At 41.8% G+C, this 25,056-nt stretch overlaps 2 protein-coding genes across 10 annotated transcripts in view; one reads left to right on the forward strand and one right to left on the reverse strand.

Annotated features, from left to right (window-relative positions):
* Positions 1 to 18,076, reverse strand: part of LOC144468132 (putative sodium-dependent multivitamin transporter) — a 34,822-nt gene extending 16,746 nt beyond the window's left edge. For 2 of the 4 annotated variants that reach the window (XM_078177350.1, XM_078177352.1), the window contains exons 1-7: positions 17,846 to 18,076; positions 16,740 to 16,865; positions 14,994 to 15,215; positions 14,041 to 14,384; positions 13,866 to 13,985; positions 12,547 to 13,224; positions 10,514 to 10,808 (exon numbers count right to left, since the gene is read on the reverse strand). In XM_078177350.1, coding sequence (XP_078033476.1) covers positions 10,529 to 10,808; positions 12,547 to 13,224; positions 13,866 to 13,985; positions 14,041 to 14,384; positions 14,994 to 15,215; positions 16,740 to 16,865; positions 17,846 to 17,851 — 1,776 coding nt within the window. In that variant the 5' untranslated portion in view covers positions 17,852 to 18,076 and the 3' untranslated portion in view covers positions 10,514 to 10,528. Of the gene's footprint in view, positions 1 to 6,490; positions 6,814 to 8,054; positions 10,809 to 12,546; positions 13,225 to 13,865; positions 13,986 to 14,040; positions 14,385 to 14,993; positions 15,216 to 16,739; positions 16,866 to 17,845 lie in introns of those variants that run through there. The other 2 variants (XM_078177351.1, XM_078177353.1) reach the window with 2 other exon arrangements.
* Positions 1 to 25,056, forward strand: part of By (focal adhesion protein tensin) — a 303,833-nt gene that overhangs the window by 40,579 nt on the left and 238,198 nt on the right. The gene's annotated exons all lie outside the window — the stretch shown is intronic.

Raw genomic sequence — 25,056 nt, forward strand, 5'->3', positions numbered from 1 at the left:
CGATTTGATAATTTCCACATCAAAGGACTGTTCCATGAAAGTAATATTTCGAAGTTTCAAAGAGTCCTCGGGTCCACAGGAAGATCACTTTGTCGGAGAAATTAACGTGGCGAAATTCAGTTTCGGCCAAAATTACCTCGTCCCAGACAGCCGGCCGACAGTCCGATAGGATGCACATACGTATGAGGCCTCGGTACAATAGCCGTTCGAACTTTTGAAGCGCTGTCTCTCTCTCTCTCTCTCCTCTCCCTCCGTTGCGGCGGGCCGCGAAGTCGCATTTAAAATTGAAATCACGGCCGTTCCCTCCCCGCTCGAGCTCGCTCGAACCGCTCGGTGTGGTGCCCTCCGCAGGATACTCTGCGGGCTCGTACGATCTTGATCATCGACGCTCTGTGCCTTGTCCTTTCTCCACACGGCTCGTCCGACTCTCTTTCTTCGCCGTTCCCCAACGGTATTTTTCTGCGGCGTTTTTTCCTCGCGTTTCAAGTTACCCGCTTGGAAACCCCGAATCTGCATGGGACCAATCCGTCTGGCGGTCGTCCAGCACGGATCGTCCGACGAACCGGTCCATTCATCGCCTCTCGACCACCGACGGTCCTAGATTCTCGATTTTCGACGATTTATAGCCTACCACGGGGACACGTATTTTTCTGGCGGATGATACACGTAACGGCGCAAATTAGCGCTCGACCAGCTTTATTTACGACCATAAAATGCTGCGCGGACTAGAAAGTTACCAAAAACGAAAGCTCTATTAACACCTAATTTCGTAGCCATTTATTTATGAATTTATTCTATTGATTTATTGATGTACAGCTATGTGAAATTATAAATACCTTTTTTATATCTTAGTTAATAAAAATATGTAGTAATAGTATAGAGAATAGTACTGTAGTAGTTGTACAAGGATAGATAAAATATAAAACTCTAAATCTAAAACTGAAGAAGAAAAATGGAAAAGAAGAATAAAATATGGAATTTATGAAAACATATACAAAGACGATAAATGAATAGATTGTGACAGTGAAGGTTTTGGTTTATGCTATGAAGTGTCCTAATTCTGGCATACAATAGATTTATTACTAGTCAAAGAGACGCGTAGGAATCGATAATAATTGATTTAACGAACTCCCGTGGAAGAAGAGAACGACAATAACAAAAGGCAGACGCCCTAAAAGAATTCCTACCGGAGATTTAACTATTGATTAATGATCCAGCTCGCGGACAATGGCTGAACGGTCCACGTTGCAGAGCAAACGGAAGACAAAGGTGGTCCCGGGGTCGGGGAACCCGCGGGATTACGCAACGACATGTCGAAGGTCGGCCCGGCTCGAGCGCTTATGAAAATCGATCCGGCTTGCATCGGGACTTAATTACCCCCCGAGCAAGGAATAATTGCGTCGGAATCAGATAAGGAACCAGTCCGGCAGTGTTTAATGCCCGCGGGCGTAGGCCGGGGCCCGATTAAAAATCACCGGAGGAACGCGCGCGACTCTCGTCGTCGTCGCTGTGTCTCGCATTACGATGGGCCGGCGCGTGTTAGAAATAATCAAGCGGCAGGAATTTCTCGGCGTCTTCCGACTGAAACGTCAGGAAGCCGGCGAAAAAAAAAATGTCCGCCATCGGGAAACCGGGTACCGGTACCGTCGAAGGATCCGAGCCCAAGTAATACCCTGATATCCGAGTTGAATCGACTTTCCGCGTCCTATTCTTGGAATCCGGCTCCCCGCGATCCCCCAGCCGGGATTTCCGCGACCGAGTGCTATTCTTCTTCTTAAATTTAAACTACACCGGGGCCCGACTCCTCGCGAAAATTGAGGATCGTCGATCGCTTTATTTTAATGCCTTGGAATCGCTCTGTCGTTGCCAGTCAGCGAAAAGGTATAAAAAGATAAAAATATCTATTTTAATAATCGTAATAAATTGAAAATAATTCAGTGATATCCTTCAATTTTTCTATATTATGTTAGTTCAATTTTAGTTACTTTTGACCTATTCATTGCTGTCATGAATTTATAAAGACCGCGGTTTAATCATTAGTATTGTCACTTAAGACTTCACACATCATAAATCTGTATATTTTTATAACAAGTTTTATAGGATTCATTAACACACCTATCTTTTTTATATTAGTTTTCTCAAGCTATTTCTTTGTTGCAAAATATTCTCATTCAACATTTCGTAGCTCAGTGTTCATAATAAATTAGAAACTCTAAACACAATTCCTAACCAACTAGAGCTGAACGATTTAGCAGCTGATACTATTTTCATTAGAATTCTTCTCTGAGCAGAACCGGTTTGAATTTCTAAAAGTACGATTCAATTTAATAATTGTAAAAACGCATTTATACCAAGCACAAATTTTGCTTCGTCAATTTACTCCGAACAAAAATAATGGCGTCTCTCAGACCACTGAAAATGATTCTATAATTTATTATAAATACAACCATTGTGCAAAATATTACTTCATTAAATCCATGAAATAAGAAAAATTATACAATTATACATGATAACCTGATCAGATTGTATAATCTAATGAGACTGCGAATCATTACAGAAAATAAAAATTATTTCCGACAAATAGACAACAGATACAAAATTCATTCCTGCTACAACAATTTTAACACGTATGCAATTATTTATTAACACCCCTAAATTAATTTAATCTTCATTACATTCTACTATTTTAATTTTTCCATAAATGCATAAAATTTCCAGTCTACTGACAATACAAAGTCAAAATATAATACTGTGGAGAAAACGTGTTTGAAGTCGAAACGATTTGAAATGCAAAGGGTTAGGAAAAATGGGGCCGGTAATTGGGAAGGGAGATAGAGTTGAATAGCATGTTATCGAACGAGAGAATCGATTTAGCTGCCGGGCGAGCCTCATTTGTGACACCCTCGGGTTTCACCGACATCGTCCGCGAGCTGCATCGCGAATGCACAAGCGTCTTGCGCATCACGGTGCCGGAATTGTCGATGCTAATGCATACGTCTCTCCGGCAGAGACGGGGTTCGTTCCCGTTCGATCAATTTTTGCGAGCTAACCCCGGGGCGTGACGATCGCATTTGCACGTGCCAATGGGTGTTGGCGTCGTCACGTGGCGGCGGTTGACAGCGGGCTGCTCTCCGCGACACGGAAACGAGCCACACGGGTCTGCGGCCCATCTCGCCCACGATTACCACGGGAATCCTGGAGGGCTCGATTGCTCGCGCGCGTTTCGCATTCCTCCTGCTTCCCCCCCTCTGTCGTCTCCTCTCTTCGTCCTACTCTTCCTTCGCGTCTTCCTCCTTTTCTCCATCTTACCCTTTTTATCTTTCTTACCCTTTTTCTCCTTCTCCTCCTTCTCAACCTCCTTCTAACCCTTTTCCTCCTTCTCCTTCTCCTCCGCTTCTTCTTCTTCCCTTTTTCCTTCACCTCCGAGCGTTCCCGGGGATTTTTGTTCCTCCTGTTTCCCTCTCGAACCACCGAGGAAACAACAATGTTCCCGTCCGACTCGAAGACAATGGACCTCCGTTCGACAGTGATGGACTTTCTTTCGCGTTGACACGCGTTAACGATCGCGCCGCTGATCGAAGACCGGAACAACGCTTTCAACGAGCCACGCCGCCCGGGAAAACCCTCGCCGATCCCAGAAATCCAGCCGACCGCGGCTTTTTGCGGCGACTCGCCTGCGCGTGCCGGTTAATTGTTTGTCACGCTTGTCGCGAATTCACCGCGGAACTTTCGATACGTCCACGATTTTCTGTGCCGTTGACGTTTGGAAAAATTGGAATTTCTATGCCGGCCACTTTGCGCGAAGTTTTCCGCGCGGGGGAAAGTCGAATGCGTTTTCTGCAACGAGAATTCTCAGTGTCAAATCCACTGAGTTTGTGGATTTTTTTAGTTTGAGAAGGGAAAGCGACTTTGTAGATTTTGTGTGGGATTGGTGTTGGAAACGTTTAAGAGATTTTTGAAATTATATATGTGGAGTTTGTACTAGTTTTGTGTATGTTTTAATTAGACAGTGTTTTTGAGAGGGTGCTAGTTATTGTGATTATTGGAGAATAGTTCTTTATGCAAAATAAAAATTGTTTTAGTTGATTGGAAGAAATTTGAATTAATTGAAAATGTCTTTTATTTTTTCATAATTATTATAAGTTGAAAATAGCGTAACAGTATTCTGAAATTTTTCTGATAAATTTATAATTTTATATTTGTCCTACTCATTTTTGTATTCATAGTAAAGTAGTTGATTTTTTATTAATTATCTATTGATTATCCAGCATCTCAATCAATTGTTATATTTGAGCTATATATATTTCATTTTCTCTATTATAATTTTTTTAAGGAATAATTTAACTAAAATTTCGAAGTATATGTCCTTTTGAAACAATTACCTATTTTTCACGAACTCTTTCATAAGAAAATTATTTCTTTCACAAATAAAACTTGTCCATCTTCTATTTGATTTTTAATACTAATTTGTGTTCTTATAGACGAAACAATACAAATTTAATTTTATTTTAAATTAAATACGACTTCCAAGAAGTGGAGAGAAATTGTTACGTCAAGTATACTAATGCAAGACTTCTGTTAACCTCTCAGCTGCGGATGACGTGTATACACTTCATAAAGAAATCTCGACTTTACAGTTTACAACAAAAATACTTCTTCTACATTTTTCTACATACTCATTCCATATTTTAAAATACTGTTCATTTAAATACTATTTAAAATACTATTTAGGATACTATTTATTAAAATACTATTTAAAATCTTATTTAAAATACTATTTAAAACACTATTTATTAAAAAACCATTTTAAACTACTATTTATTAAAATACTATTTTAAACTACTATTTATTAAAATACTATTTTAAACTACTATTTATTAAAATACTATTTTAAACTACTATTTATTAAAATACTACTTAAAATCCTATTTCATTTATCCATAAATTTCGCGCACGTTAGACTAATTCCGGAGCAACTTGTCAAGAGAATCTGCACTCGACGCGATCCATAAAAACCATAGAAAATTGATCTGAAAAATAGATGAACCTATCCAAGTAGTTAACGAGGATCCGGACGCATCGGTAGACCGTAGTTTCTTTTGAAACTGTCCCCAGCTGCGGGCCCAGAAAACGCCGCGGAGCGTAAGAAATCGGTGCTGCTCGGTTGACGTCGTGATCGGGTGTAGTACGAAAGGCGGAGAGAGCCACGATGGTGGTCAACGATCCGCCCCTGGCTGTGCAGCTGATACTTCCATCTGCCGCGATCTTATTGCCCTCCCGCGCTTATTCGTCGGCGCATTTGTTCGTACTTTGTCGGCGCGGTCGTTACACCGGGAGGTGTTCGATGTATCGGCCCCGATCGGCGCGCATTGTTCGGCACCGTTTACAGCCGTGGTCACGCAACGGATGAACCGGTGCATCTTGCGCGCCGACCGGCAAAGCCCCTCGCAGCCGTCCACCGACACTGTGAAACTTTCAAATTATTTTCGCCGTGGAGTATCTCTTGAAAATTCTACAACATTTATCCGGCTCGTTCCCGGGACCAGAACCCTGTCGATTCCTGTTTGTCTAACTTCCCCGCGGCCTTCTCGAGCTGGGCAAACACTTGCCCGCACCAGGAAAAGTGCTAAATAAATGTTGTTCGACGCAACAGGTTCGATGAGTCGTCGTTGTCGCAGCAAATTGCTCAAACATTAAACGTCTTAATGTAATCGATGTTTCTCTTTTTCGATGGAATTCGGATAAAGGACTTTTCTGAGACAGCTACAGAATTTGGCAATCTATTTTAGCGTAATTAATCCCATTGCAAATTACATATACGTTATTATATTGTAAATTAATCTGTTTGAACATTATACTCACATTTACGCGAATCAAATTATTCTAAATCTTATTAAAATTTTAATACGAACTTATTGACGAATAGAATTTTCATAAATTACCTACAATTATTTATAGTGTGTCTCTTAAATTTTAAATTGTACACAACTTTCGCTAAAAAGATTATCACAGATAAGTGAATTCGACGCGTAAAAGGATAATTTTATTCAAAGGCGAACACGGTCCACCGAAGGATGAAATTTTGTCGCAGACGAGGATAAAATATTGAACATTAAATCGCGAATATGATATCGAAACGACTGACGGCACGAGGTGCCGAAAAACGGCACTTTTTTCCTCGCCGACCGTAGCAAAGGGTCGCCACGCGGCGCGCTCGAATCCGGACAAAGAAATAAGACGACAGGCGCGCATAATTTAAATCGCTGAAAAGGTCCGGCCGGATTTAATCCCACGTAACGAACCAATGATTTACAAGTGTCCGGAGCGACGGCCGCTTATTCGCCGGCGTCCACGGCGTCATAAAACACGTTATTTACGTATCGGGACGTCGCTTCCACGAAACTTAATTGCACGGTTCGATCACGAGAGAAGCTCCTGGCCCGGCGCGCGGGGCCTGTGTTTCCCATCGGGGAACAGCATTCGCCGCGCTCGTAGAGATCACACGAGATCACCGGGCATCGGGTTTACACGCTTCCTGGACGTTGTAAATCTCCCTCCCACGATGAATATACAGAAGTTGCGGAGACCACGGGGTCTACGGAATGGCTAATTGTCGCCAGGCGAGACCTTTCTCCTGGACGAACCCGACGGACCCGGCGACCAGTTCCCGTCGGCATCGCCGCGGATATCCGCATGATCGAGAGGGGGCCGTTCCTTCTCTCGCTGTTTATGAACCCTGCGGATGACAGTGACTGGTGCTCTCGGTGCTCGCGCCGCTGGAGGATCTTCCGAATACGACGACAGTGCTTAATACTGTGGTTAGAAATTACTGGGAATGACTATTTTATATTATTTTATATGAGTAACGTTAATATTTTTATTCAGATGTTCGGAGATTTTTATTGTAGGATTTATTTTAAGTGACACTATCACTGAATAAATTTCTCATAAGTGTAGCTTGAGAACCATAGCGATTGTGAGTTGAAAGATTATAATATATAATATTATTTTATAATGATAATATCAAACATAATATTGTAATAGTAAAATAATACAATAAGTATTAAAATTGTGTAATAATATTATAATGTAATATATAATGCTATAATAATATCATGATACAATATCTAATATTATAATAATATCATAATACAATATATAATATTGTAATAACATATAATATAATGTTACTTTGAGGCAGACTTGGACAAAATTTTATTCGAATAAGAAATAGAAACAATTAAATTTATTTCGACACTGTATAATAAATATTCAATCGTGTAGAAATTAATCTAGATAAAAATTTATCCCAACAAGATTTTCTTCCAATAAAAATTGATTCGTAAAATAATTTATTTGTAAAATGATTCCTTATTCAAATAGACAGCTAGAACAATTTATAACTAATCATCGTTGGTCAAATAAGAAATTCGACTAAAAGGAATTACTTTGTAAAATGATCCTGGATAAATATTTAAGGGTTTATTCGAAACGATTCGAGCGAATGCTTAATTCTGTTCTTATTGGAACACTTGAGTCGTTTTGACAGAGCTTGTCAAAATCTTCCGAGTATTCTTCCGACGATGTAATATAGATATAGGCAGTTTCGCCCCCACACGAAAACGTATCCCTTAATCGCGTTAACGAGCTAGAATAGGGGTCTGTTTAAACACCGTATCGGATATTGCGTGAACAGTCACGTTCTCACGGGTTCCCTTTTTTTACGAACCTTTTATGGGTGTGCCGGCGTCGACACAGTCATCACGTGGCCAAGGGGAACCGCGCAGCTTCTCCCAAAATTTTTATTTTTAAATTCCGTCCTCTAAAATGTATCGAGCTTTAATTATTACTGGACTGTGACTTTTTATGCAAAATAAAAATATTCTAAGTGCACTGTGATAAAAAGAGGTTACGTAGAACTTTTTAATAATTTATTTTAATAATTCATATAATTCTTAAATTATATGAAGGTGCTTTAAGGTTCTTCCTATGCTCTCTGTTTTATAATTGGATTAATTAATTTTGCATAGAAATTTGTAAAACTCGCAGACAGATAATTGTTATAATATAAATTTAATGTATTTATAATGAAGCGTGTAGATTAAACGTAAAATATTTTAAATTTGACTCTCATCTTTTAAAACAGTGATGAATATTTTATTTACCACATTTCTATTGCTGCAGAGAAACCTTTTCGCAAATAAAATTAACGCTTTTTCAAATCACTTATTAATATTAAAATTTACTTGATACACGAAATACATATATTAAATTAAAATTAAAAATTCTACGTCATCTTTTAATCCTTTATGGACTAATATAAATACAGGAATGATATCAAAACTGTATATCTTATTCCAAAAATTCTATAATTTGTTGTAGTTATATAATAATAGTTCAAGAAATAGCGCTTATTTTTACACTACTTAAAGTCTTTTATACAAGCTCCATTCCTCTCAGTAAATTCTATATTATTAACAATTTACATAAACTAAAATTAATAATAATAAAATTAAAATAAATATACAAATCCATGCAACATTTAAAAATTAAAAAGACGACGCTCTACTTTCATTTACAAAAGTGTCGATCGCAAAAGAATGAATACGATCTACAAAAGGATTAATTTTTATTTCACAACCTACATATAAGAATCATAACCATCGACGAAACATTGTCGGCTAAAGCCAACAGCGATTAAAGAGATCGTTAGATGATCGAACCTCCGACGACTTTTTGTGAAAGGAACCGTTCCTGAATCGCGCGGGGGGTGGTTCCGTGCGATCGCGGACAAGTGTGCCGGTCCTCGGCCACGCCCAAAAAAGTCGAGAGAGATCGATGGCGCGGAATAGCTGGCGGCCCCGGCGCCATGGGAAATGGATCGTCTGTTTCGAGCCGATTAAAAATGTCGCCATAATTTCCCAGGCCCGGTAACGACAACGCCGCCTTTTAATTCCCGGCGATCGTCAACGTCCGTTTTTTTTCTCCACCCCCTCCCGGAATTTATCCCCAATTCACGCGACGAAATTCGGCGGGCGCGTTCGCCAACGAGCGAACTGCAATTAAACGAATTATAAAGCCGTGTTCCCACTGGCCGGGAGCCGAGACAATTACGCGCGATAAATTACTGCAGTTCCGGTTCCGCAAACAATGCGCGCGACCGTTACCGGTCCCGGCAATAATGGCGGTCGATTTTTTTTTTCTCGCCACGGCCGTTCGGGGAGTTCAATTGGGTCGATCGGGATGAAAGGATCAATTATTACTGTAACATCGCGTGTCTTTTCAGCGACGCTCGAGCGAGGCGCGATCGCACGAATCAGGTCTAATTAAGCCCGGTTAGCGTTCACGCCTGCGGCTCGCACGATCGCGTCAGATAAGTCGCGCCAATTTTCGGCGAGCCACGCGGCGTACCGTCTCTGACCCACATGGCGGAGTGCTGGCGCGATAGTTCATTTCCTTTTTCCGGCAATCGACGCTACTTGGGCCGACGCGATTTTCGATTGGTGTTGCAAACTGGCCGTTTCAATCGCCTCCGCGTGTTTTAACAACGTTGGTAGGTGTTCGCGACGACGCTCCCGCGAAAGAAGTCGCGCGAAAGAAGATCAGCGAATTTGAGAAACTGGTTGCACAGCATCCTGTGTCACCTGCGCTGAGTTATCGCGCCGGCTCCTACGGATGCTAATGGAATCGGTGAGAGTGTACGATTAACGACGACATCGTGTACGCTCATTTGCTAATTAAATCTTTAATCGGCTACGGGGAGATTGCTGCCGCGCGCGAAGGTATGCGATCGTTTCAGCGCGGAATTGATGTAATTGCCAGTCTATGGTTGCAATTATGATAGGGACCATCTGGCCGGATGCGGGACTTTTTTGATCCTGGCGTTTCGAAGTTGTGGCGAGTTCGAGATCGAATTGATTGGTATTGTATTAGTGTGCTGGAATCATGGTGACGGAAGTCTCTTTTGAAAGAATTTATTTATGGTTTAATAAGTAAATAGCTTTTTTGTAAAAATTAAATATATTTAACTGTACTGTTTCGCAAAAAGTTAGGAATATAGAGATCACTAATGAAGCATACTATAGATAGCGTAACTGTAGTATATGTAGTTCATATTATGTACAGTTATTTCATAATGATTATTTTTAGTTTCTTATTTGTTCATTTTATTTCCTCAGGATGAAAGAATATCCTAAACATTTTAGGATTTACGAATTTGTTCTAGGCTACACTAAAATTTAATCAGCAAATTGCAACTACTTTTTATGTATGACGAATATACTCGTCAAAAATAGCTCCCTAATTATAGTATACAACTATACACGCCAAAATGTTAAAAAGAGTTTTGGAATAAATCATAATGTCGCCATGAATTCACTTATCTCAAAATTATTTTAACAATATGTTTTCTCGATAAACAATGACATGATTCCAGCCCACTCATATACATGTAACATCCATTTCGATGTTGCAAAAATTTGAACAGCGCGAGGTTGAAAATGAAATGACTTACACGATTGACATTCTTCTAAGATCCTTTATCATGATTCTCGTTGGGTTCTCTATATTGTAGTATGAACAGTTGGCTATTGGTAGACTTGCTAACGTCCTCCTTTCTCCGTTTGATCCTCTCCGCTAGGTAGGGGATGAGTAGATCAGGATCAGGCTCGCGCGAGTACTTCGGGAAGAACTTGTTGATAATCAGACTTATGGTGTAGCCCATGAGCACGCTCGACATCATACCGATGGGAAGGTATAGCGTGTACGAGAGGCGGTACACGTAGGGCACCTCGGCTTCCTCCGGTGGTCTGCAAAATAAGGACTAATTAACGCTTCGCACCTCGATTTTATTTATGAAAAATGCTGCGGAAGTCTTTGCTTATGTGATACGCTAGGTGATCAACAATTCTTTTTAAAATAATATCGTCATAGATATCTTGAGAGATGTATGAACAATAGAAGTGGTTAAACATTTTCAGTTGAAATTACTTTTTTTATAATTATTTTTGTCTTAAAAGTTTCGAAAAATACGAAAGCAGCGTAATTGCTTGTGCACTTTTAATTCGAGCATTGTTATTAAAATGTTCTGTGATAGGAATCTTAAAAAATATAATTGTTTGCATATTTTCAAATACAATATCTTTTTACAAATTCTTGTCCCAGAAGTCTCGAAAAATTTAAAAATGGCACAATTGCATCGACACTTCCAGTTTAAACATTCATTCTAAAAATCATTGGCTTGGACATCTTGAGAACTATTCGAACAAGGCAATCGCAGTTCGAGCTCGTTCTCCAACAATGTCTAACATAAAAGTCTCGGCGAAACGTAAGAGGAAAATAAATCGTGGCTACGACCGCGATCGTATCCTAATTTACGAAACCGCGGAACAACCGTTTCGCGTGGCGCTCATTACGTGGAAAATTCCTTCAAGAATGTGAAAAGTGTGATTGCGACGTGGCGCACGGCCCGACGGAGAAAGCCCCGGCGATAGTGGAACGCTGGTTCGATTTTCAAGGAAGCTGTAATCACGGTTTATTAACGTGGCAATTAGCGAGCATCGTGGGAAACGATGAATAAGTAAGTTTTATCGTTTACGAGAAAGCGAGCACGCCGAAAGAAATCGAAGGGTGGGGAGGGGAGAGGCAGCAATCACGGTCTCCTAACAGATTATTGCTACCGCGGGATCAACACCACCACGCCCATGCTATCGTAGAGAACGCATTAAAAAGATGATAACGTATCCTAGAACGAGCCGGCCGTAATTTATATTCCAATTACAAATCCGCGCGCCGCGCGCGCCTTTATCGTCCGTAGAAATCATCCGTTTCCGATAAATTTGCTGGCTGCGGCCCGCTCCGGCATCGATTACTATACCCGCAGAGTCCCCGGGCCCCCCGGTCGAAAATCCTATCGACGCGTAGAATCTCCGGCTCTCTCGGCGCCCCGAAACGTTTCACCGACTTTCTTTCTTTCGGCCCGACTTTTTCCTCGATTTTTACACCGGGGACCGCTCCTATACTGAATCGGTCGCCGACCAGTATGGGTTTCCCCGTTTCGAAAGGAACCCGATCCGGCGCAACATTTATCAACGCGATTAGCACGGCCGATGGAAAAATCTGCTAAGATACCGACCGTAAATCCCGGGGAAAAGTTCGAGCGACAGGCCATTTCCCATGAAAACATTGGTCGGAGAAATTGTTCGCATTTTCCTGCGTGTCGAGTTTATCGTATTCCTTTCGAGACTGGATACGGTTCAAACTGGAACCTGGCTAGACAGCGGTTGTTACGCGATCGTATAAAAATATTATAAAACTATTTTAATAACTCAAGAGCGTTCCAAAAGTCATTAAGAATCTTTGTCGAAGATCTAGACTGTTTATCTCGCTTTCTCTGCATAAAATGCCTCGAGTGGGCGTGGCCAACGCGGAGAAGGCGTGGCTTGGACCGACCCAGTGCCCCAGAGGGCAACGTCCAGTACCGCTACGTTCAACGAGCTCTTAGAAACCGTGCAACTTCGAGCTACCAAAAACTGGAAACAAACTTACTGAATCCAAGACATCGTGGTCGTCTCGCTATAATCGATGATAGTACTATTGTCACAGCCGTCCACGTGCAACGGCAGGTTCGTAATTTTATTGGAGGCGCCGCTGGACAACAGAACCACTGGAATGAACGCGAATATCTGTCCGAGGATGGTTCCCATCTCGTTCGCAGACTCGGTGAACATTCCCAGAGTGAAGACACCGACGACCGGTCCACCCACTATTCCCATCAGCGCGAGAACCAACGTGATTAGCCCGGATCCCATGGCTTTGCAGACGAAGGCGAAGCCAATGGATATCGCCCCGTAGCTTAGCGCCAGTAGTTTCCCGAACAGCGTCGCTCTTTCGCTCGTCAGCTCGAGGCCCATCCTGCGGTACAACGGCTTCAGGTAGTCCTCGAGCGTGATCACCGCCAGGGAATTGATTGTGGCGGATATTGTGCTCAAGGTGGCGCTGAAAATCCCGGCGATCAGTAGCCCGGTGGTGCCTGGATAGGCGAGCATTTTGTCCACCGCGAAGTACGGCACGATCTTGTCGAAGGTCGAGATCTTGCCGGACGTGACCGGGTCGCAGTCCTCGTAGACCACGAACAGGATCACGCCGCAGATCGATGTCAGGCTCATCATGAACGTGATCAGCATCGCGCAGACTATTAAGGAGTAGGTTGCTGTCTTCAAATCCCTAAATTCGTAAGAACGTAACAGTGTTTTATACTGTCGTTGAATAAAAAATACTGTAGCGATGATAGAAGCGAAAGAAGCAGGAATAATTTAAAATATAAAATGGACATTGAACATTTGCAGAAAGAAGAAGGTGTATAGTATAGTATATACAGTATTATATGATATAGTATAGTGTATACAGTATTATATAGTATAGTATAATGTATACAGTATTATATAGTATAGTATAGTGTATACAGTATTATATAGTATAGTATAGTGTATACAGTATTATATTGTATAGTATAGCGTATACAGTATTATATAGTATAGTATAGTGTATACAGTACTATATATAGTATAATATAGTGTATACAGTATAATATATTATACTATATTGTATACAATATTATATATTACAGTATAATATATACAGTATTATATAGTATAGTATAGTATACGCAGAATTTTCTCCACACTTTGTACATTTATCTACCTATCTACTTGTTCATTTATCTAGTTAACTAGCTAACTAGTCATCTCTCTCTCTCTCTTGCTCTTATCAGACAAGCACCCATCTCGTACCATGTCTCCCATCCCGATGGGGATGCTCTTCGACAAAAGTTCTGCCGTCTTTTCAGCAACACGCAATATACGTACTTCGCAGTGAGGAATCGCTGCACCTGGACCTGGCTGACGCCGTGCATATGCAGACTCATGCACGCGCCGCTGAGTAGCAGGTTCCACGTAGTGTGCCGCACAGTCGGATCAAGCCTGAAACTGTATCCCGATCAGTCACAGCGCGCCGATTCTCCGGATTCGCGGTGGCGCTTACTCGAAGAATTTCAGACGACCGAAGCGAGAGGCGATGGTCCAGGCACCGTCGATTCCGCCGTCGATATCGCCGAGCGCTACTATAATGACGCAAAACATGCCGAGGATGATGAGCACCGCCTGGAGAATGTCAGTGATCAGGACGGCTTTGATGCCGCCCAGTGTCGAGTAGAACGTGCAGATGCTTCCGATGATCAGGATGCTCATGCTCCCGGAAATTCCAGTGGTCGCCTCCAAAGCTAACGCAGGCGCGAAAGTGGCGATCGAGGTGTACAACAACAAGTGTATGGTGTTCGCGATGCTTGTCGTTACCCTGGCCGAGGGTCCGAACCGTTTCTCCAAGTACTGGAATATAAAATAGATAAAACAGCGATTATCGATGGACTTGTCTATCCGATGATATTTTATAATTAATAAAACCACTAATGTGGAAAATAAATGTCTGTCTCCTGCATCTTACAATCAAACTTTCCGCAACGATCGACGGTTTATTTACGAATGCATAAAATTCGCAGCGATAACATTGTCGATGTTTCCAATAAAACGGACAATAAATTTTCACGAAGCTGACGAGCTATTAACCCTTTGCGCTCGGAGCCGTTACAACTCTAAAGCCAAGATCGTCTTTCTATGCTACGCTATTTTCATTTTACGCGCGTTAGAACTGTTTACGCATATAAAATCTTCCAGTTCGTAGAGTTACTCTTCTATCAGTCTGTTAAATATAAATAAACGTGACGGCGTGAAGATTATTTAGTAACGTGGTACAACAATTTCTAGTGATGCCTCAGAGATACTCGAGTATTTGCAATCGAGTGCAAATTTGTTAGTAAAAATGTATGTGTTACTAGAATTTATTATTAAGATATGCTTTATTATTAAGATATGATTTTTTATTAAGATACGATTTATTATTAAGACATGATTTATTATTAAGTAAGTGGCAGAACTTACCTCGTAAACGCTTAGCGTGTTGCTCTTAATGAAAACAGGTAGATAGAACTTTATGATCAGCGGTATACCGGCGACGAAACCGGTGCAAAGCATCAGGAATATTATCCCGTTGGCATAAGTCTCCGCGGCGAATCCGAGCATCGCGATCCCTGACACGAACGACACCGATAGTCCTATTGACAGGGTGAATACGCCTACTGATCGATCTGCCACGAAGTATTCCTGCAACAATTGTAATGTCAGCGATATCTATAAACCCATCTGAAACTACGTCGATTGATTGTGTGCAAATCGATGTTATTCACGTGGACCATTTTTTAAATAAATATTAACCGTGCTCTGTCACCGTTCAATCTCCGCTCGGAGCTTAAACATTTCCATATTTACCTCGACAATTTCTCGCAGGGATATCCGCTGTTCGATGATTTTCAATAATCCGTAAAAATGTATAATTCGCAGCTAAGAATTGCATTGTAAATATTGTGATGCTATTTTTAAATTTATTCATATTTTCCAATATTAATATCGCTGATATTTTCTTTACAGAATTATTGCTGCTTTTGTGATTTTATTAATTACACTGCGGATATTAATGTTAAATAAAAATTGTCCGAGTGAGAACAGTAGTCGGATTTTATTAATAATTTCAATAAATCGCAGTTGGTATTTCGGCATCCTTATTTCCCTTTGATTTCGCTACCGCTTTAATCCGCTCCCATTCGTTTCTCTGCTAAATGCCGCACCCATGAAATCGATTTTTTTCCAGCGGCTACGATTGTAAAATAACATGACACAACATGCAGAAGGCCGTCTTACAACCTCATTTGTAACGTCACCGGACACGACACGCGTTGCGTACGTTCCACATTCCTCTAAATTTCTTCATTCCGCGTTCGTTGCGACCTAGACCCATAATAAATAAGAATAAAATATTTGAATATTAAATTTAATATTTTCATATTATTTTTTAATATTTAATTTAATAATAGTATTAACTATTTAAAATCCATATAGTTCTTTTAACTTTGATCTTAAAATATAGATCACAAGAGAACACGGTATTATCTTTGAAAATAAGGAAACAAAGTTCACGTTTGGTAGATAGATATTAAAAGTATCATCGTTAATTAAATTCGACAGAGAGCAATAATTGAAAACGATCATCCACGGAGAAACCGTCGGACGTTAACCGGCCTCGTTTAATTTTTCTCGCGGGGCTCGAGGTGTCCGCGGCACGTCAAGGTGTTCGCCGGCGCGGACAATGCCGGACAAGGTGTTAAAGCACGTGTCGAGCGCCTAACAGTATCGCGAATCGATCTCTACCCCGTTCGAACAGCGGAGTCCCCCCTCCGATCCAATCCCGGGCATTGTTATTATCCGGGTTGATTGAAGTGTGAGCAGACACTTTCCGCGGCGCGCGGCGCAGCCTGGAAATCGTAATAACGATTTCCTCGATCGTCGCGCCGGCTCCGGCTCCGGCTCCGGGGTAACCCGATAAATTAATAGCGGCCGGGATAGTTGGCAATTTGTGTCGATAGCAATATTTATCGGCCGGCCGAGATCGATCGACGCGATACCCGGTGAAAGATCGGGCCCGTGGGCCCCCTCGGTGATCTAAGAACGTGCGCCGCAGCGCCGCGAATCGAAGCCCGTTTTATCGCGGATATTGGATCGGAGGGGGGTAGGGAGAGGGGGAACCCCGGCGACTCGATCGTCCGTGGCGAAATTAATTTTCCAGAGCTTAACCTCCATTGTGCGTTGCTTGCCGCCGGAGAATCGGTAGTAGATCCCGATCATGGTCGAGATCAACAGCATTACACCGATGACAAGATAATCCGGCCATTGCAGCGTCGTTGGGCCGGTCGTCGGGTCCTGCGAACGAAACCGTCGTTATTATACTCGTTCGGCGGATCTGTCTTACTGGTTTCTCCAATTAACTAACTAGTTTAGCGATTAATTTCTTCGGCGGCTTCCGCGCGATAAACTCAGCGCGACGGGAATGGAATCTTTACGGAGATAGGAGTCTCGGCAGCGAATCTTTCAGGATGAAAATTGTCCGCGCGGGGCGAGGAGAGATTTCATTTTAGCTGGAATAACTTTCTGTAGTAATACTCGTCTCGGTGTTATCACTATTCTTGGATAAATGATTGGATTATTTAAATCGGGCAGTGTTTCATTCTTGACTTCTTATTATTGGCATAAATTCTTAAAATTTGATCAAGTGTGTTACAAGTATTTTAAAAACGACGTGTTTTTATTATTTTTGAAAATACTACTGTGTGTAGTGTATTTAATTTATTCCGAGGAAAGAAATTTTCTATATTTCATGTGCAGAGAAAGACAAAAGAATATGTCATATTAGAAATGTTAAAAAGTATGTACATTAAACATTAGCAACTTTAAATATTCCCTTCATTACGAAGAAATAGAATATATTTCTATATTTTCAATAGAATATAAAAGGACACATATTTTAATATTTCAACTTGCAGTTATCTTTAATAAAAGAGCAATCTAAAGAAAGTCAACTTTTAAAAAAATATTAGAAACAATAACTATGATCTAGAAATCAATCAGACATCCTCACCCTATTACAGAAGCTATATAATCAGAAGCAATCAATCCAATGCACTACGATTTAATATTTTAGCCGAGAAAACGCTTCGCAAGGATCGATCGCTGAAAAACGCTTTGCAGACCGAGGCAGAGTTTCTTAATGCTTCTATCGCTGAGAAAATATCGATCGGTAAGAAACGATTAAGAGACCGAAGCCAAGTTCGCCGATGTTTCTGTACCGCGGAGCGCAAAGCCCGCGGCAAACGAGTTTCTCTGTTTCCGCGGAAAGTACTTACGGTCATTCTGCGGGATCCTTCGGTACGCGCGATACCATCGACTCGTGATGCACGGTGAAATTCGATACAGCCGGGTCGGTTCCTCCGGCTTCGAAACCGTGGCGAAGATAGAGCGGAACGGTAACGAAGTCGGCGATCGCACAATGGTGTAGACGCGGGACTGGGACGGGGGACGATCGAGGACTGGTCATTCGCGTGTTTTCTGGCCGAGTGTCGACGTTTCAAAGGACACGTCGGAGCGCTGAAAAAGATCGTTCCATTACGTAAAGGCTGGCTCAGCATCTTTTCCTGTCGAATGCACGCGAGGCGTAGGTGTCCCGGGGAAAAACGCGAAGATCCCACGCCACTTAAATACCTCTTCGCGAATTTCTGATACCGGCGAAAACCTCGCTTCCATAAACAATAACATCCTCGCAAGCTTCTGGTAAATTTAATAAAATTCACTGATTCTTCTTTCATTATTCGACAAGAGAACGCGTACAATTTTCTTGCAAGAAAATTCGATTATTTTGAAAATCTCTTCATGATTTAAATACGTGATTTTTTAATAGAAACAATCTGGAAGATTTACCTTAATTTTCCGATTATTCTCAACGAAAATCCCGACAGGTGTTTCTCGCCGCAGAGTTTTCCCCCGAGACAAATCGATTTCGGAACCGTCAAGAGATTGTTCTTCTAAAAGGCGACCTTTTGTCAAGCGGGGCCGGGATCATCTTCATCCGTCGACATTATTGAAACGTTAATTATTCAGGGCAGAGCCGAGGGATTTCGCCAGACCAGCAAACAAGAATCAAAGGCAAACATTGGCCCGACGCGGCAGCCGGTGCACAAAGATGCAAATTTTCTCGTCCCTCGCCTTTCGAGACCGCGGCGATGACAGCGCGGACGAGGGATCGATCTCCCCGACAGGCCTCTCTATCCGTCGTCGGCGCTAGCGAATTGAAAAATCGCTCGCCATAATTTAATGACTGTTTAATTATGTAAATCCGCGGGCGTTTCGTTATTCTTGCGAAAGAACCAGTTCGGTTTTCATCGGTCCGCACGGGGCCCGACGAGAAATTGACCGTCACGAATAATTAATCTCGTAAAAGGTTAATGAATTCAGGATAAAGAAGGATATTTGTCCGCGCGGCGAATTCCTGCCGCGGAGCGGCTTTGACCGGGGGCCACCGCCGGAAAGGGGTATTCGAGGGGCACGGAGCGAGCGTCGTCGATCCCCGGGAGCCTTTAACCCCTTGCGCTGTAATGACGATTCTGACTCGTGATACAGATTTCATGCGAGATATATTAAAATATGGACATTGTTCGTTTTCCCTAAATCGAAATTAAATTCATTTGTTGCCAGAGTTTAGAAACGAAAGTAAATAAAAATATTGGATTGGCAACAAAGTAATTGCGGATTCAAAATAAGAAGGAAAATTCAATTCTTTTGCTTAAGAATATAAGTTTATTCAATTGAATAAATCAATTTTGACACTGCCTTTCTTTCAAGGCTTCATTTTAATATACTGTATATATTATAAAATTCGTGCTTGCGATGCTTGCATCTTTGGAAATAATGTAATTAAATATGTCTAAATTGCGTTTCTTGTCCTCCCATCTTCAAACAGTGATAAAAACGAAACTAAATAACTAATCGATACAAATTTCTTACTAAATTGAAGATGAAAGTACAGCCAGTAAGAAAACAATATAACTTAATTACTTTGAACACGTTAATATAGCAAATAATGTGCTAAGACCATCTCTATTAACAAAATCAGCAATCACTTAATTGCCAACCCGATAATAGAAGGAACAAAAATTGTCGGGTCCTGTTATTAAAAATATTAAAGGCAAACAAGTGTCGATCGACGCGGTGCGAAAGGAATCGTAGTGCAATGGGTTAATTGGAGGTGAAAAAAATACCCTTCCGGATTGAAGATCCGAGGCGAGTCGAAAGCCGTGGGGGAAGATCGTTCGGTCGAGGACCGAGCGGATGCTACGCCGTTGTCGCTAAGCTCGAGAGCCCAACAATTATCCGTAAGACGGTAGCTGCTGGCTGTAATGTAATTTCCTAGTATTATGAGACGCGATCGAGGGACCAACGGGTATTATTCCCGGAAGAGAACCGCCGGGACTGCGCCAACAGTGGGAATTCCGTCATCCCGGGGAGGGATCGATCTTTATCGAGACGCTGCACAATGGGAAACCGTGTTACCAACGTAAACGAGCGGACCGATGCATCGATATCGACGTCACTGTTACCTGGAATAACGAGGCATCGGCTGTCCCCAAAGTTTGCTTCGTTTCCGACTCGCGAGGGAAAATCACAATAGGCTCCTTAACGCTAAATCTACAGAACAGCTTCCATCGAAATAACCGGTCGTTGAAGAAACGTTATCCTTTACCAATTGATTACAATTGACTATTTAGTATGGTCAGGAAAGCATAATACTTTTACGTAATAAGAAAATATTTTCTTGTCGCGGTTTAAAAGTGGACGATATCCCAAAAATCCTGGCAACTTCGGTTTGTTCAATGCATTGCAAGTGTTAGTTAAAAACGGGCGGCGCTGGACGCGTTAAAAATTGACTTACAGTTCCGGCGTGACACGCGTCGATGTATGTGCATTAAAGCGTTAACCGAAAGAACTCCCAAGATAAACTGCTATTTCCAGATCGGTGTAGAGTATCTGTCAAGATTTTCTAACATCGACATTGTACCAACATGCCGCGACCGAACCGCCTGGAAATGCCCGTAGAATTTTTCCTGGCGCGCAATTAGCATTTCATTTACATTAGACAGTCGGGGCTCTTGCCACAACCCGGTGATGCATGTTCCCGATCGTACGCCGAATTTTTCGGTCTCGATCGCGACACGATTTTAATGAATGTCGTATGTCACTCGTGGTTACCGTGTTCATGCAAATTGATTTCGCTGTTTCCGAATAGAGGCATTCCGCGAATTATTTTTCGCCGGCTCTGGCGAAACCGGCGAGATTTGCTCTCTCGCGAGACCGTGGCGAAATCGCGCGGAAAAAAAAAACGTATACGGAAAATCGCGATCCTCGAGACGGTTTTCATCGTCGACGCGAGCCCGCTCGAAGGCGAGCAGAGCCCACTTAACACTTGACACGGGCCCGCGATTTGCCAGGCACAAATTTATTTCCTCGCCGGGGTAATTGCAAGCCGTGGCACTTAGCGGAGGTTAATGGAGACGGTCGGCCAATTTTCGACATTGTTACTTGACCGTTGACTGGCTCGTACCATCGCGTAGAAGACGCGCGCGCGTCGGGGCCCCCGCTGAAAGAGGAGAAAAGGAGGAGCCCCGTAAGTGGTGAATTCCCGTCATTAAGTCGTTAGCGGGGACGACAGCAGGCTAACAGTCGGTTAACTGGCTGCTGAACTTGATCGACCAATCGTTGACCCGCACGGCACGATCGACATTCACCATGTGTTGCGTGATTTCACCCTCGATTGGCTCCAACCCCCCATCATCCTGTGCCTTCTTAGACCCGAGAGAATCTCTGTTTTCATGCTCCTAATCGCACGGAAGGTAGACGAGAGCATTACGCGCCTTTGTTTGCGGTTGTTTCAGTCCTGGATCATGGATCTATGCAGTAAATTATTTATCTTTGATCGTTAGATTATTGTTCTTTATGCAATTCTCGTTGTAAAACTTTTAGAATCGAAGAATACATTTCTTCGGTGACTAGAGGATTATTCATGTAAAGAGAAAATAAAGGTGCTGGTATACTTTGTTAATTTATACGTTTACTTGCAGTTGAAATATTTGCATGTCAGGAATACATAAATATTCGTGGTCTACTTGTGATAAAAGAAAGACAAGGATGAAATGTTGGACAGATATTGAAAGTAAGGACAGTGATCAGAAATATTAGAGAGATGGTTTGAAATATGACAAAGATAATCTGAAATATTAGAAAGATAATCTAAAGTATGATAAAGAAGATGATAAGAAATATTAGAAAGAGGATTATAAGAATCTTAAAAGAAGATTATAAGTGCAATAAAGAATTTCCTCTGACTGTTTTATATGGTCTATATCTATATCTATTATTCTGAAAACTAATCTAAATCTATATTATTACTAAAAACACAAATGACCTTATCTACACTCTACACTCTTATCCACATATATTCTAATCCTCATGACATATAACTTATATATGGTTTGCTCCTTTTTCTATCCAATAGATTGATGTCTCCTTTATAAATTTACAAAACGTGCAAATCAAATACAAAACATTAAAATCACCTACAGAATTTAAAATCATCCCAAATTCTCAGCCTTCATAAAATTCTCGTAAAATCATTAAAAAGAAAAGGCACAAAACTCTTATACCCTCTTCGTACGTCGCACTCGACAGTTTACATTTAGCATAGTAATGGTCAATCACGAACGGTCACGTCCAAAGCGATTAATCAACGCACGGCTCTCTTCGGCAGTCCAGAAAGCATTAGATCCGTGCCAAGGCGTCCGCTGATCCAGGAAAGGAAGCCCGCCGTATGAAATTCGCGTCGCATTGGCCGCGCCGTCACCGGCATACTTAATTAGCGGTAATTGCCCGGGAGTCATAACAGGCCGGGTCGAATTCTCGTAACTGTAATGGGGCGTCGAGCGTCAATCGGCAAATTGGACGCGGTGAATTAATTAAGGCCGCGCATCGGCCCGGCCTCTGTGTGTACGGAGCCGGAGCAAAACACCGTAACCGAGAAACAACGCTACCCCCGGTTTTCGTCGTTAATTAATTATAGGGAGTCTCGGCGGCCCGGCGCAGCACGCGAACGCACTCATTATCAGATCGTCACTCATCGTTTGTCCCAGTCGAACAATGACGGGCCGCCTTCCCCCCTCCCCATCTAGCGCCGTTGAGAACGATGGATCGACGCGATGGAACAGTTTCGCGAAAAAAACATGCCGCGCGTTAGGATAGCCGGCGATGAGATAGCGGGTCCTTGAAGTTATCGCGACAACGTTCGCGCGAAAACGTAGCGCTTCGCCGTGGTAAGTGGAACGGCTTCCTGAACGCTTTCAGGCGGCAGCGTCGCCGCGAAAATTTAGTACGCCTCGAAATGTGTTTTACCGCGACGGCGATACGCGATATTTTATCCGCGGCTTAGAGCGCAATAAAAGCACGCGTCGGGGAAAATTTCGACGTTTTATGGTTTTAGGTAATATAAATAATATTTACCGGTAAGGGTTAATTTCGTATAAAAAGTATGACTGGTACGAAATCGAAATTGTTATTGATTTTGGCTACGAAAATTCTGAGACAGTGTACAGTATATTTATAGCATATTTATTTAGTATAAAAGTATCGATAGATTTTAGTATAATAAAATATATAGAATATATACTTATTATAACTAATTTTTTAATCTTAAACAAATGTGTATATAAAGACGCTGATTATTATTCCGATCGCAGTGTCATAGCAATCTAAACATCGATTTAATTATTTATCAATATATTATCAAAAATAAAATAAACATGTTACCAAAATATTTAAAAATACTTTGAAAATGATACACACAATTACCATTTCGATAAAATTCCTAACATAAACTGTACCCATTAAAAACCTAGTAATACAATGATACAGTTGCCCAATTATTAATTAACGGATAATTAAACTTCGCAGAAACCTCGAACTTGCACAATAAAAGAAAAATTAACAAAGTCGTGAGATTAAAATCTGAGTGGCTTAAAACACCGGGATAATTCGTGAAGTATAATTCGCCATCGGCGATCAGGATGCCAATTACTTCGTCTGAGCGAATGTAGATCGGTATCTTTATAGATCCGCCGACTGTCAACGAGGAAAAATCCGTGGCCGCGGCCTAGCCGGCGCTGTTTAATAAACTGATAGCTCCGCGCACCGTCGAGAGTAATTCCCGCGAGAGAGGGTGAACTTAACATGCGCGAGACGACGGCGACGTACCAAAAAAGAAGGCAGCCCTGAAGACGACATCTTACTTTGAGTATCCGACTATAATAACGAGCCTCTTCTTACGGCTGGTGGGAGCCCGCGTGCTTTAGGCAGCAGCACGTCTGATCTTCAATCTAGGAGTGTGTCTCACCTTCTTCCGTCTAACTAACTATAAATGGAGGGGGAGATGCCGCGGGCGAAAACACGACACCGTGATTATCTAAACAGGGGAATCTGGAGAGCCGTGCGCACGGACGGTCTCCGGGGGGTTGCCGAAGGAATCCGGGAATCCGCCGGGGACCCGAGATTTATTCCTGACCCGGGGTCTCGACCTGCGGAATCGCAGATACCGATCGCTGCTGGGTGGTCGAAAAAAGTGTACCTCGCTGATTTTATTTATCGCGCGGTAGCTCTCGAGACACCATTGTCCAAAATCGCAACACCCGTTTGGGATCGCAGATGCTGCGGGGAAACACTGCGCGAAAATGGAACGATTTGTTTGGCATTGATCGCGACGGCTTCGAGAAATCGTTCCGCAAAAGTGGAACTATTTGTTTGACTTTGATCACAGCATCGTCGAGAAACCATTACGCGGGGAGGGAACTATTTATTTGGTTTAGAGCGCGGCGACTTCGGAAGAGTATTGTGCAAAAACGAGTCTATTTGTTTGCCTCTGAAGAAACTATTACGTAAACGTTGATTTATTTGTTAAACATCGGTTTCAAGATTTTTAAGAAATTGATGCGTTCGTCTTTGGTTGCATTAACCTCGAAAAATTATTGGGATGGAAGATATACTTTTTATTTGTCTTTCACCAAGTATTTTTTAAGAAATTATTGCACTCAAATTGTTATATTTCTTCATCCTATTTATCTTCTATCAATCTTATTATTATAGGAAAATAATCTTCCAAAAATTGCTCTCCATTCATCGAAAAATTTTTACAAAATTATTCTTTAAAAATTGTTTCACTTGTTTATCTTTAATTATATCACTATGAAAGAATTGTTTTATTTGCTCTTCTATATTAACTTTTGCTTCATATTATAATTTTCTCTGCTCCAAAAATTTTACGATCCAAAAGCAAGAAAATTTTTAACCAGCTATCATCGTCAAATAATTTTCAATATATATAAATTGCAGTTCTGACTTCCAGTTTCTAAGATGGAACAACAATGGCGGGGTATCGAATGCCAGGCACGCGAAAGCATCGCTAAACCAGAACCATCGATTCCCGTCGAGTCGATCGAAAGATATCGTACGAATATCGATATTA

The sequence above is a fragment of the Augochlora pura genome, chromosome 3, assembly GCF_028453695.1.
Source record: "Augochlora pura isolate Apur16 chromosome 3, APUR_v2.2.1, whole genome shotgun sequence".
In the NCBI taxonomy this organism is placed as follows: Eukaryota; Metazoa; Arthropoda; class Insecta; order Hymenoptera; family Halictidae; genus Augochlora; species Augochlora pura.